The sequence below is a fragment of the Desmodus rotundus genome, chromosome 11, assembly GCF_022682495.2.
Source record: "Desmodus rotundus isolate HL8 chromosome 11, HLdesRot8A.1, whole genome shotgun sequence".
NCBI lineage: Eukaryota > Metazoa > Chordata > Mammalia > Chiroptera > Phyllostomidae > Desmodus > Desmodus rotundus.
The window spans coordinates 60,722,929-60,735,931 of NC_071397.1; the positions used below are offsets into that span (position 1 = coordinate 60,722,929).

At 46.2% G+C, this 13,003-nt stretch overlaps 1 protein-coding gene across 5 annotated transcripts in view; it reads right to left on the bottom strand.

Moving 5' to 3' along the window:
* Window positions 1-13,003, bottom strand: part of SCML4 (Scm polycomb group protein like 4) — a 98,329-nt gene that overhangs the window by 33,453 nt on the left and 51,873 nt on the right. For all 5 annotated transcript variants that reach the window (XR_006654179.3, XM_045188653.2, XM_024552157.3 and 2 more), the window contains 3 exons: window positions 10,226-10,355; window positions 7,574-7,774; window positions 3,149-3,343 (listed from right to left, as the gene is read on the bottom strand). Coding sequence is in view for 4 of the 5 variants with exons in the window: in XM_024552157.3 (XP_024407925.2) it covers window positions 3,149-3,343; window positions 7,574-7,774; window positions 10,226-10,355 (526 nt within the window). In the remaining variant the exon portion in view is untranslated. The remainder of the gene's footprint in view (window positions 1-3,148; window positions 3,344-7,573; window positions 7,775-10,225; window positions 10,356-13,003) is intronic.

The window sequence follows — 13,003 nt, forward strand, 5'->3', positions numbered from 1 at the left end:
CTTATCTAAGAAAAAGAAGAAGATCAAGAATACACACAGTAAAATGACCACAAACTCAAAACTATCGACAACCAAACCTAAAAAAACAAAATCAAAAATGAACTAAGCGAACACCTAGAACAGGAACAGATTCATAGAAATAGAGATCAGCAGGGAGGGGGCAGGGGAAGAATGAGGGAAAAGGTACAAGGAATAAGAAGCATAAATGGTAGGAAAAACTAGGCAGGGGGAGGTTAAGAATAATATAGGAAATGGAGAAGCCAAAGAACTTATATGTATGACCCATGGACATGAACTAAGGTGGCGGGAATGATGGTGGGGGGGTGGGATACAGCATGGAGGGTAATAAAGGGGAGAAAAAAATGGGACAACTGTAATAGTATAATCAATAAAATATATTAAAAAATAAAAACCAAGTATCTGGCAAAAAAAAAAAGAACAAATTTGGAGGTATCATACTACCTGATATCAAACTATTCTTTTAAGGTTACAGTAATCAAAACAGCATTGTACTGGCCTTAAGACAGAGACTTAGATCAATGGAAAAGAATAGAGAGCCCAGAAATAAACCCACACCTTTACGGTCAATTAATCTATGACAGAGAAGGCAAGAATATGCAATGGGGTAAAGACAGTCTCTTCAATAAGCGGCATTGGGAAAACTGGACAGATACATGAAGAAATTGAAACTAGACCACTTTCATGTACCATGTACAAAAATAAACTCCAAGTAGATTAAAGACTTAAATGTAAGACCTGAAACCATATAACTACTAGAAGAAAACACAGACAGTAAATTCTTTGACATCGCTCTTAGCAATGTTTTTTTTTTTTGATATGTCTCCCGAGACAAGGGAAACAAAAGCAAAAACAAACAAATGAGGCTACATCAAATTAAAAGTTTTCACACATCAAAGGAAACCATCAACAGAACATAGGACAACCTACTGAATAGGAGAAAATATTTGCCAATGATAAATCCAATAAGGGGTAAATATCCAAAATACATAAGGAGCTCATATGACTGAACCGCCCCCCTCAAAAACAAAAAACAAAAAAACAATCCAATCGAAAAATGGGCAGAGGACCTGAATAGACATTTCTCTAAACAGAACATACGGATGGCCAATGAACATATGAAAATATGCTCAACATCACTAAGCATCAGGGAAATGCAAATTAAAACCTTGATGAGATATTACCTCACACCTGTCTGCGTGGCTATTTTCAATAAATCAACAAGTGCTGGCATGGATGTGGAGAAAAGGGAACACTTATGAAGTGTTGGTGGGAATGTAGACTCATGCAGCCACTATGGAAAAACAGCATAGAAGTTCTTCAAAAATTAAAAAGAAATTAAAAGTAGAACTGCTATAATACCCAGCAATTCCACTTCTGAATATGTATCTGAAGACATCCACAACACTGATTCAAAAATATATACGCACCCCTATGTTCGTTGCAGCATTAGTTATAGTAGCCAAGATATAGAAGCAACCTAAGTGTCCATCAGTAGATGCATAAATAAAGATGTGGTACATATATACAATGGAATATTATTCAGCCATAAAAAGAATGAAATTTTGCCATTTGCGACAACATGGAGGGACCCAGAGGGCATTATACTAAGTGACATACAGATAGAAAAAGACAAATGCCATATGATTTCACTTATATGTGAAATCTAAAAAACAAAAAAATAAACAAACAAAACAGAAACAAACTCATAGATACAGAGAATAAATTGGTGGTCACCAGATGAGAGGAAGTTTGGGGGGATGAGTAAAGAAAGGGGAAAGGGATTGAAAAGCACAACTTGCCAGTTATAAGACTAGTCACTGGGATGTAGAGTACAGCAAGGGTACAGTCAGTAACATTGTAATCACTCTGCATGGTGTCACATGGGTACTAGACTTAGCAGGTTGATCATTTCTTAAGGTATATACATGTCTAATCACTATGTTGTACATCTGAAACCAATATACTATTGTACGTCAACTAAAATTGAAAATTAAATTTAAAAAACAACAGAATGGTTATTCTTCCCTAAATTTATTTCTGCTATCTTCCTAGGCTTAAGATACAGCTCTTATGATCATTCTGTTGAATGTTCTCAGGCTGTCTGTGAGCACATGCCTACAGATGCATCCGTTTTCCATTATTTGTAATGGTCACTCAATACCACAGAAACTTTCCTAAGCTCATGTGTTCGTCTCATCCCAAGAGAAGGTCTCCCGGGGCTTGGAACAGAAGAGGGTTCAGCCAATGTTTGCAGAATGACCTCATGACTAGATTCCAGTGTCACTGCTTATGTGTTCTTTATTTATCAACAACACTGCTTCTGAAGAAAAAAAAAAAAAGCCAACATTTCTGTCTATCCTTGGGAACCTGGAGTCATACCTAATTCTTTGCAGATTGGTAACTCAGGGCTGCAAAGTGGAGAAGGGGTACTTCCTGTCAGCATCTGTCCCCTTGGGCAGACCCATCATGGTAAGTGCGTCTGCATGGCCTTGGTGCCCTTCCCACCAGCCACTCTCCCATGCTGAGCTGTGCTGGGGCTGGTGGTATCAGAGGCACTCAGCCCCTGGGTCCCTTTCCATCCTGTGATGAGAAAGAAACACCAGCTCTCACTGGAAGACGTATGTGATGTATGGCCCGGGCAAATTCCTGCAGCAATAGACACCAGTACATCTTTTATCAACATGGGTAGGCATCTGAGGTCTGCAGGCAGGACCAATGTAATCCATTCTTAGCCCTAGTTTTTTCAGGATTTCTTAGTTCCTTAGTTTCTTAGTCTTTCAACTACTCAACAATGGTGAGTAAATGCCTTAATTAGAGTCTTACTTAGAGGAGTGTGAAGAAATCACTCATGTGCAATATTGTCTCATCTAAATTCTAATAACAGAGGCCTAAAAGCTGTAATGGAGCGACCCCTTCCCACTGCAGCCTGGATGGGGTCCATCTAGGTAACCTTGGTTCTAGCTGGCCCTCACTACTCCCAGGGCTTCCAGAGAAGCAGCCCATGGGCCTCCAGCAGGAGAGTTCTGAGAAGTAGCAGCTTGCTCAGCAGCAGCCTCACCTGCCCTGGGAGGGCAGGTACACCACGGACCACCTGCAGGCAAGGGGAAGATAGATGGACAAAGCCTACCTGACTCCATCCTGCCTTCCTGGCTCTCCTGGGCTTCCTCAGAGGCACTGGAGCCCCTGGGGAAGGGCTGGTGGCTGAAGAGGTCATCACACAGGAGGCTTCGGCACAGCTTGGCGAGGAAGCGGAGGACGTACCCGATGCTGTTCACCACTGGCAGACTCCGCAGGTGCTGTTTCCCATCAAAGGATGCCGAGACTGGAAAATCACAGAGACAGTGACTCAGGGTGGAGCACGAGTCCATTGGCCCTGGGGAAGAGGTTTCTGTTTGTTCAGTTTGTTTCATTTTTTTAACTAGGCTTTATTTGGATTTCACCTGTTTTTTTCATGAATGCCCCGTATTCTGTTCCAGGATCTCATCCAGGAGACCACAGTGGGTGATGTAGTCATGTCTCCTTAGTCTCCCCTGGTTTGAGACTGTGTCTCAGTTTTTCCTTGTTTACCATGGCCATGCTAGTTTTTAAGAATACTGACCAAGCATTTTGTAAAATATCCCTCAATTTGAGTTTGTCTGATGTTTTTCTCATAATTTGACTGGGATGATAAGTTTTTGGGGAGGAAGACCACAGAGGGGAAGTGCCTTCCTCATTGCATCAGATCAGGTACACACGACATCTACATGACATCGCTGGGGTGTTACCTTCACCTGGCCAAGACAGTATTTGCCACACTTCTCCACTATACTCTCCATTTTCTCATTGCCTTACAAATAAGTCACAAGGTCCTGCCCACATTCAAGGGTGGAAGGACTAAGCTCTACCTTCTGGAGAGGGGAGAGTCTCTGTATCATTTGAAATTCTTCCAAAAGGAAGAACTGTCTCTTCTCCTTTATTTATTCAGCCATTGATTAATATCAGTACAGACTCAGTTTATTTGTTCTGTACTGTAGTTACCCAATAATACGTTATTTATTTTCTTCCTCAAATTGTTGAAGCTTTTGTCTCTGAGAGCCTGCAGGTTGACTCCTGTGTCCCTATGACATGCCCCCCCCTTTTTTAGCAACCCTTTGGTTACTGACACTCCAATATGTTCCAGGTTCATCTTGTGTTTTTCCTGTCCAAGTCCTAAAAGCAGCCATTTCTGCATCAGTCCTGGTTCCATTTATTGAAGAGTGATACTTAGAAACCAAGATTTAGGCCCTGGAGGTGCTCATTGCTACTGGGGTGTCAGTAGTTCTGCGGCCTTTCTGAAGAGAGCTAACAAATATATGGTATATACTATTCCATTATAATTATGTCTATATCTAGACATGGCTAAAGATCGATAGATAAATAAATAATAAATAGATCAGATAGATAGATCTAGATATAGAGATATATTGAAAAAACCTGAGTGTGTACTGAAGTCTCTCATTCAGCCTAACAGAGTTCAGGGTTCATTCTAGCACTCTGGGGAAGAATCTTTATAAAAGAACAATAATCTCTCCCCAAGAATGCTAGATTAAACTTGATTTCTATCGAGTTACTAGAATTTAGAAGAAATATGGTTCCTTCCAGCCCACAGAATGTTCTGTTCTGTAATTCTCCTCACAACCCTCTCTCACCCCAAGAAGCTTGCATGCCAGCCCCAGTGTGAGGAACACAGAAGCTCCCAAACAGGACATTCTGCTCCCACCTGGGCCTCCCCACTCAGTGTCATCACCTGGAACGCAGCCTGGTTTTTTACATTTTATCTCCCAAAGCCTGGCAGACAGTGAGGGGGGTGGGGCAGAGGCGATCAGAGCTAGTTATGATTTCAAAATGAAAACAAATGGAAAAAATACTCATTTTAATTAGAAATCAAAATAATCCATTTCTTTTGTGTAACTCTTTAGAGTTTGACAAGAGCTTTTATATCCTTCACGTCACTTAGGCCTCCTGCTGTCCTACAAGGAGAGTGGACACAAAGTTGCCCCATGTTACAGATGAGGAAACTGCAGAGAGAGCCTGGATTTTCCAGCTCATGTGGACTCTAAGTGGACTTGCCTGTTATTTTAATATTCCAGGTGACCCTGACAGGAGAGACAGCCAATGAGTGCCCAAGATGCTCACCAAGAGTGCCATCCTGGCCATTCAGATGCTCTAGAAATTCCTTCTTAGTATGGGTACTGCTACTGGCCTCCAATACCTTAGAAGAGTGGGTGTGCTAGAAACTGAACCCACAGCAGGAGGGTCTGGGGCACCAGGACTGTCCCACAAGTCAGTGAGCATACATTCCTGGAGTTGCCTGGGAGATCACACACATGGGAACAGCATACCTCCTGGAGGAGGGCATGGGACTTGTGAGACCAGAGAGTCTGCCCCTGGGGGAGAGGGCGGCTAAGGTGTGCCGGGAATGGGGGGGGCACTGCAGGGCTGCTCCCTGGAGCCCTAGGGGTGGCCCAAGACCCAGCCGTGGCATTTCGGTTCCTTTAGCCTATTGTGGCAGCGCCAGGGTTACCATTCTTTATGTATTCTGCCATGGGAACATTTGGAAAGCAGTGCCCCGAGGATCAGGTTCTCGGTGGAGAATGGGAGAGTCTGGCTATTTGTCCCTGGGTCCTTCCCTAAACACCCTTGGAGTCCCCTCAGTGCTACTGAATTCTTTAAGACATGAAGACCAAGTTCTCAGTGCGGGCCTTCCTGGGAATCCTTCGGCCAAGGGAAACTTGGCAAGGCTCGGCCCATACTCACCATTCCAGGCCCTGCAGAAACTCCTCCTCAGCTCCAGGGCCCCTGAGGCCATAGAAAGGCTGAGCAGGAAAGCAGGGGGAATGGGGTCAGCTCTCCCAGCTTTGTGGGGCAGGACCCATAAAGAATCAGTCAGGTGAGATTCAATTATAAGGGTGGGCACACAGCATAGGAAGGGCTTTCTCCTCCTATACCAGGTCTGTGTCTTGAGACCTGTTATTTAGCAAGGAAAAGGACAAGGTTTGATCTCAGGTTGCAGCCCAGGGCTGAGAACCTGGCTGCCAGACAGAAACCAGGAGAAGAGAGGCCAAGGGGCTCTTGGAAGGCCTGACAACAGGTCTCTCCTCCTGGCCTCTCTTGGTGCAGTATTTCTATCTCTGCTCACATCTGCTAAAATCTCTTTAAAGTCACCCTGGATCAGACACGTGCATGCAGACCTGGCCAATTTCTATTTTCATCAATTACCAGCAAGTCAGACCCGACTTCCCACTCAGAGGGAGCTCTAGAAGGTGGGCCAAATCAATCAGAGCTGCAGAAGCTGTGTTGGACACCCCTCTAGGTCCCAAGCCCTGGGGATCTGGAGTTAAATCAAATGCTCTACTTTAGTTCTTCAGGACACAGCCCCATTAGAGACCTGTCTCCCCGTTCTTGGCCAGCCAGCAGGGTCACTTGCACAGCCCCATTTCGGGGGAAGCTTTTCTGCTTTCCTTGGTGATATGGAGGCTGTATCCATGATGCTGAACCCAAGAAGACACTAAGCTGTCGCTTTGGAGTCAAGACATCTCCAGGGTTTGAGGGCAGGTGGTGACAACTACTGTGTAGAGCTCCTGACTCGGCCTCTCACTGTGGTGGCAACTTCCACTCCCTCTGGAAGCTGTTGGGTTGGGGCTGAAACTGGAGATAGGCAATGGCAATGAGAGAAGGGTTTGACTTTGAAGGCTCTTGTTTAAAAAAAAACCTGCCCTGTGAGGTGGAGTTGAGACCGTGAGCTTCCCCACTTCCCTGCACGGTGATTAGTGCCGTGAGAAAGGAGTGGAGCAGAGCAAAGGGGAACAGAGAGTGACAAGGGCTGACATTTTAGAAAAGGAGGTGGGGAAAGGGCCCTTTGGGAAGGAGGCATTTGAGTAAACATCTGAAGGGAGTCCAGGGGCAAGTCACATGGACAGCTGGGGAAGAACCTTCCAGAAAGAGAGAATGGCAGGTGCAAAGACCCTGGGGCACAAGCATAAGTGGAGGACACAGGAAAAACAGCAAGGAGGAAGCTGTGGCCTGAGCAGGTGGGGAACAGGAGAGACGTGACCAGGAGATCAAAGAGGTGGCCAGGGCCAGGGCACCCAGGGCCTGTAGTCCCTTGTGAGGACGTGGGCTGTTTTTCAGAGTGACATGGGAGTCATTGAGGGTCTAGGGCAGAGGACGGGCATGATCTGGCTTATTTTTTAAAGAACCAGAGTGGCTGCTGTGGGTGGTGAAAGGTGGCTGGATTCTGGGTATTTTTGAAGTTAGAGCAATAGGATATACTGATGGGTTAGGAGTGGAGGGTGGGAGAAAGAGAGGAGTCAAGAGTGAGGGTCCAGATGTCCAGTCTTCTTGTCCAGGTGTTGAAGCACCTTCTCCTTGATCCCTGAGGGAGGCCCTCCACACACAGGCTCAGGGAGAGCCCTGGAACCCAACAGATAGAGACCAGCCCCTGGTCACAACCACTGTCCCCTAGCCTGAGAATGACTGCTTTCTGCTTCAGAGACACCGTGGCCCTCCTCAGAAACCTGTCCCAGGGCCTTACCTGAGACCACCTCACCGCCGTAGCCCTGCTTGACCAGGGAGAAGACCAGCTTCTGCTGGTGGGCACAGTCGATGCACGCCTGCACCGCCTGCTGCAGGACCGCCGAGGGCCGCTCGGGCCCGAAGTGCTCGGGCAGCTGCTGCACCTTCCTCCTCTCCAGGTAGGGCCCTGCGTTCGCTTGCTTGTTGATGTAGAGGCAGACTGTGGAAACAGAGACCCACAGAGCCCAGTGTCAGTGCCCCCTTGGCCCTGACCTTGGAAAGCTGGAAAAAAAAAGGCAGAAGTGGGACTGACTCTTCCTACTTAGTAAGAAAAGAAGCCAATGCCGGGGCTTGTTCTCAAGATGGTCTCCCAGTTGGGGACAGGACAGGTGGGCCCCTGTGGTGCACTGAGAGCTGAATGGTAGACAGCTGGGAGCCCAGAACCACGTGGATGATGCGTTTCCATGCTGGGCATGTTCACACGTGAAATCTTCCCTGTTCTCCAAGGGAGCTGTCAGGCTACACATAATGTTCACTGCTTTTCTGTTAACTTGTGTTGAATAAGAACATGAAGATGATGTTGATTGCTCCAAAACCCATGTATTCAGCTTCTAAAGAGAGTGCTATTTACAATTTCAGAGGAAGTAAACACTCAGCCACCTATTTAGATGAGCCCAATCAATGGTTTTCCACACTTGTAAAGTGATGTATCCCATCAGTAAAAAAGAACATACTCCAAAATGTGTTTATTTATTTATAGGTTATATACATTCTTATCTGTATTGATGTATCATATGTATTTTAAAACATAACCAAGACAAAGAAAAAAATTTTAAACCCTCACCCAAGGACACGCTTATTAATTTTAGAGAGAGAGGAAGGAAGGGAGATAGAGAGAGGGAAAAAAAATCTATGTGAGAGAAAAACATTAATTTGTTGCCTTTTGCATATGCCCTGACTGGACCAAACCCACAGCCTAGGTTTGTGCCCTGATTGGTATTGAACCCACAACCTTTCAGTTTGCAGGATGATGCCCAATCAATTGAGCCACAACAGCCAGGGTAAGAAAAAGAAATGTTTAAAGGATGACATAAAAATATATATTAATAGTAGGTATCATATTTTCTTCTATACACTGACTCTCTTCTTCTGTCTGCCCCCCTCCCCCTCGCCCCACCCCAGAGAAGGAGCATCTTGCCTTGGAGGCCACCAGTGCACAGGAGTGCTAAGGACAGACTTTAAGAGGAGACCAACAGGGCTATAAAACAGTAATAACAAAGGTGAAGAAAATTCATTTTCACTGACCACTTATTATACTCCAGGCACTTTATATAGTTTATCTTGTTTCCTTCTTAAGACAAGCCTGGGAATTAGGCATTATTCCTTCTTTACTAAGGAAGAAACTGAGGCTTCAGGTGGTTAGATGGCTGCTCACAAAGCCTGTAATTGTTGGTACAGCAGGGGTTTGGACGCAAGCCTTTCTGATGTCAAGGCCTACGCTCTTCTCAGTCTACCAGGCTGCCTTCCCTTCTACTCAATCAAGATGACTAAGGATATGTAAGTAATAAGAGACCTTCATGTCAGATGCCATTTTAGGCCTCATGGAGAAAATGATGAACTAAACTGACAAGGTCCCTGGCTTCACAGAGCTTAGGGCCCCATGAGGGAGGCAGACCTACTCAGAGAGTCCCAGGGACTGATGTAGGACAGTGGCCAGGGAAACACTGATGGGCACTAGGAGAGCCCTGGGAGAGGCCCTCAGTACACAGACTCAGGAAGGACCCCGGATCCTGACAGGTGGGGAATAGACCCTGGCCCCAACCACCATCCCCAGGTCTGAGAATGGCTGCTGTCCTCTTCAGAGAGACTCTCTGAAGACCCTGGCAAGAAGCAAATGAAGAAGGCAGGTATGCCTGAGCTGAGGATCGAGGGGGAAATTGGGTGACCAGAGAAAAGACCATTCTAGAGGGAGGGTGAGACGATGCTAAGGTGCTGTAGTGGACCCTAGGGACTAAAGAGAGCAGTGGGCTGTATCACAGGAGGAGGGAACTTCCAGGGCCTCGTTGGCCACTTTAACAAGTTTGGTCTTTACCTAAGAGCAATGGGAGGAGAACGACGGAATTTAGGTGTGGTGGGAGAGGGCAGTGGGGTTGTGATGGGGGGGGGGCGCTCTGTGTGTGTGCGTGTGTGAAACATCTGATTGCTGTTATTCTTACAGTGGAACTGTTTGTTGGAGGATGTCCCATGAGAGACACTGGGCTGCCTGCTACCCTGACTGGACTGGAGGGTGCCAGTTGGGATTAAGGGAGATTAGGCTCCTTAAGAAACCTGGAAGTACAAACACAGGGATGGAAACTCTTCAAGGTCTTCACTATTGGTACAAAGAAAACCTGACTCTGGAAAGAAAAAACTGGGCCACCAACTACCCTTTCTAGTCCTACCTGAAGGCAACCAGCTGAACTCAGGATGCATGAAAACCAAGTTTTAAATAATCCAAGCTGTGAGACACCTGAACTTGTGTTCTCAGAGAATCTGGTTGTCCTAGCTGCCATCTGGATGACACTCTCACTCCTGTATTTGAGCTGTCTCAGTGGCAGCTCTCTCATTCACAAAGTAACTCTCAGATGATGGGCAGGCCATCACAGCCTTGGCGTTCATTCGCCTGACCTACCTGTGAGAGCCTGTGGGACTGCCAGGCTGGGGATGGTGGCTGCGTCCTGAGGGATGGAGCTGAGGTCGGGCTCCGGTGTACTCCTCGGAGGTGAGAGGGCCAAAGGGGTCATGAGTACCCGAGATTTGAGCTGCAAGAGAGAGCCCATTTGGTCAATGAAAATCTGGGAATGTTCTCTGCACCCTGCCGGAGTACTTTCTGGATGGCAGTTAACCATGGCTACTCTAGCATGCTTCCACACCTTTGTACTGTGCAGCTTTGGAGGCTGAACTTCAGATTCAAGTCCACATTCAAGATTCATGTTCAAGGTTACACTCAGAGGTCAGCTTCGTACCCCACCCTTACAGCGGAGCCGCCCAAGAAATGACTGTTGTCAGGTGGTGGGAGCACATAGCAGAATGAGTGGCTGGAGCTACAAGCACTCTGAGCGCAGGATGAGGGGTAGGGGACCGTTTCCAGCCTGAGCCCCTGCGCTCGCTGGAGTCCTGCAGACAGTGCTTTCCTGACGGCCACCAGAGGCTGACCCTGCAGCTCATCTCATCCCGCAGGGCTTTCTGCTAACAGAGATAACTGGATCCTTCCGCAAAGGAGAGCAGGAGCCATTTCTTCAAAGGGCAAATACTGCTCAGGGTTTCTTTCCCCCTCCAGAGACTGTGGAGGGCAGCCTGGGTGTGGTGGGTGTGCATTCTCTGCTAGTGAGAAGCAGTCACCTTGAAGGTCTCACTTGAAATCACAAATGAGGAGCTGACATATGCTGTGATGAATTGAGGAGGAGACTACTGGTTAATGATGTCAATACCAACAAGTCACTCTCCACCCAAGGTTTGGCAGACAAGTTTCTAGTCTTAGCTTTCCATCCCAAAATAAGTCGATCACTTCACCTCTTCACCTCTAACAATGCAAGTGCACTTAACTCTACTGAACTGTGTTCACTGAGAAATGGTTATGATGGTAAATTTTATGCCATGTGTTTTTTTCCACAATTTTAACATTTTTGAAGGTTTTCTTTTAGTTTTTGCTTCTAAGATGGGAAACATGTTTAAATGCTGATGGAAGTAATCCAGTAGAGAGGAGAAATTCATGGTACAGGGGAGAGCATGGAGACCTGCTGACATCAGCATTGTGAGGAGATGAGAGGGCATGAGATTTGGCGAATAAGGGGGTGGATGATGGCCTTAGAGAGAACCATGAACCCTTCATCCTGCTGCAGTAGGAAGGAAGGTGGAGTATAAAAGTCTGGGTCTGGGTCTGGGCTGGGTGGCTGTGGTGGTGGGAGCTTACAGAGACCTCTTCCAAAGGCTTCTAATGTCTCAGTGGTGCTGGAAGCTGGGTGTGAGGACAGGGGAGGGTGTGTTAATGAACTAGGGGGGTGGGGGAAGTGAGGGGATGGAGAGTGGCTGCTTAGCACACAGTGGAATGGGTGGAAATTTAAATGAATTTAAACTGAGATCAGTCAAAAACGAGCGCCCTGGATGCACAGGCTGTGTGGGCACACCATCTCCGGCTCTCCCAAGAGACTTTAGTAATTGGAAGCTACAATTAACAACAGAGATTTCATCTTCTTCTGAGGTTGGGATGTGAAATGTTAGAGGACCTATCAGGTAGCAATACATGCCTAAATATTATAAAAATAATGTAAAAGAAACCTCAGAGGTAGAAGGAATGGATCCGAAGCCTGCTGTGACTCTGTCACCGTGACTTTGGTGTGATTTCCTCACCTGCTGAGTGTGCCGAGGGCTGTGCCCACACTGATGTTCTCCCAGGTCATGCACCAAAGGTCCCCGGACAGTGTTTGCAGGACTGATATCCCACTCTACACTCCTTGTGATGGGGAGGCTAGTGGTGACAGTCCCTGGAGACTGTGGGCAACAGCCTCTGGAAAAGCCTTGGCTAAACCCTCCTACATAGGCTTAAAGCCCTTGGAGCCCTCTACGCACAGACAACAATGCTGGTGGGAAAAAACAGGATTGGCAAGTTGTCATCTTCCCTGCTGTGGCCTTTAAGTAGATGACACCGATATCCTTGTGATCCATCTTCCCTAGACAGATTGATGATAATGAAGAAGACGATGATGATGATGATGATGGTAGCGAAAACTTAGCCAAATGCTGTTTACCATTCATGTTAACTTCATACCAACCCTAACATATAATTTTTCCTCAAAATTTTAATATTTATTAGAGAGAGAGAGATCTGCCCATTGAACTCATCTCCAATGAAGTACCTCCCCTCCAAGAGGTAACAGCCAATAATTATAACTGGCTGTTACCTCTGACCACCATTTCTTCCCAGCAGAAACAATGAAAGGGATTAGACTAATTCAACTGGTTGCAAAGGAAACCGTCTCTATTCATCCAACCTCTAAAACAACTCCTGGGGCTTTTGAACAAAGAAAAAAAATCTCATGCAAGTATAGGTGGTATGTGACTTCAAAAATATCCTTTTAGTAAGAGAATAAGTCATAAGTAGGGATACCCTTTGACTTAGCATTCCAAAATTTCTACCTCATTGCATAATACAAAGAATTAAAAATAACCTACCCTAGAAAAGAGAGTTACCCATGATTTTAGAAAGGTCCTCAAACACATATGAGCCCACTGCTAGGAGCATCTTTTGGTAGGATGTGGGCACCAATGGCGGTGCCTCTCACGTGTGTGGAATGGAGCTCCTGTGAGGCCCAAACCATCCATGCTATGCTCTGGCAAGGCATGTGTCTTTGTCATTGATTGGGTTTTAAAAACAAAACTTGTTTATTTGCCCTGGCTGGTGTGGCTCAGT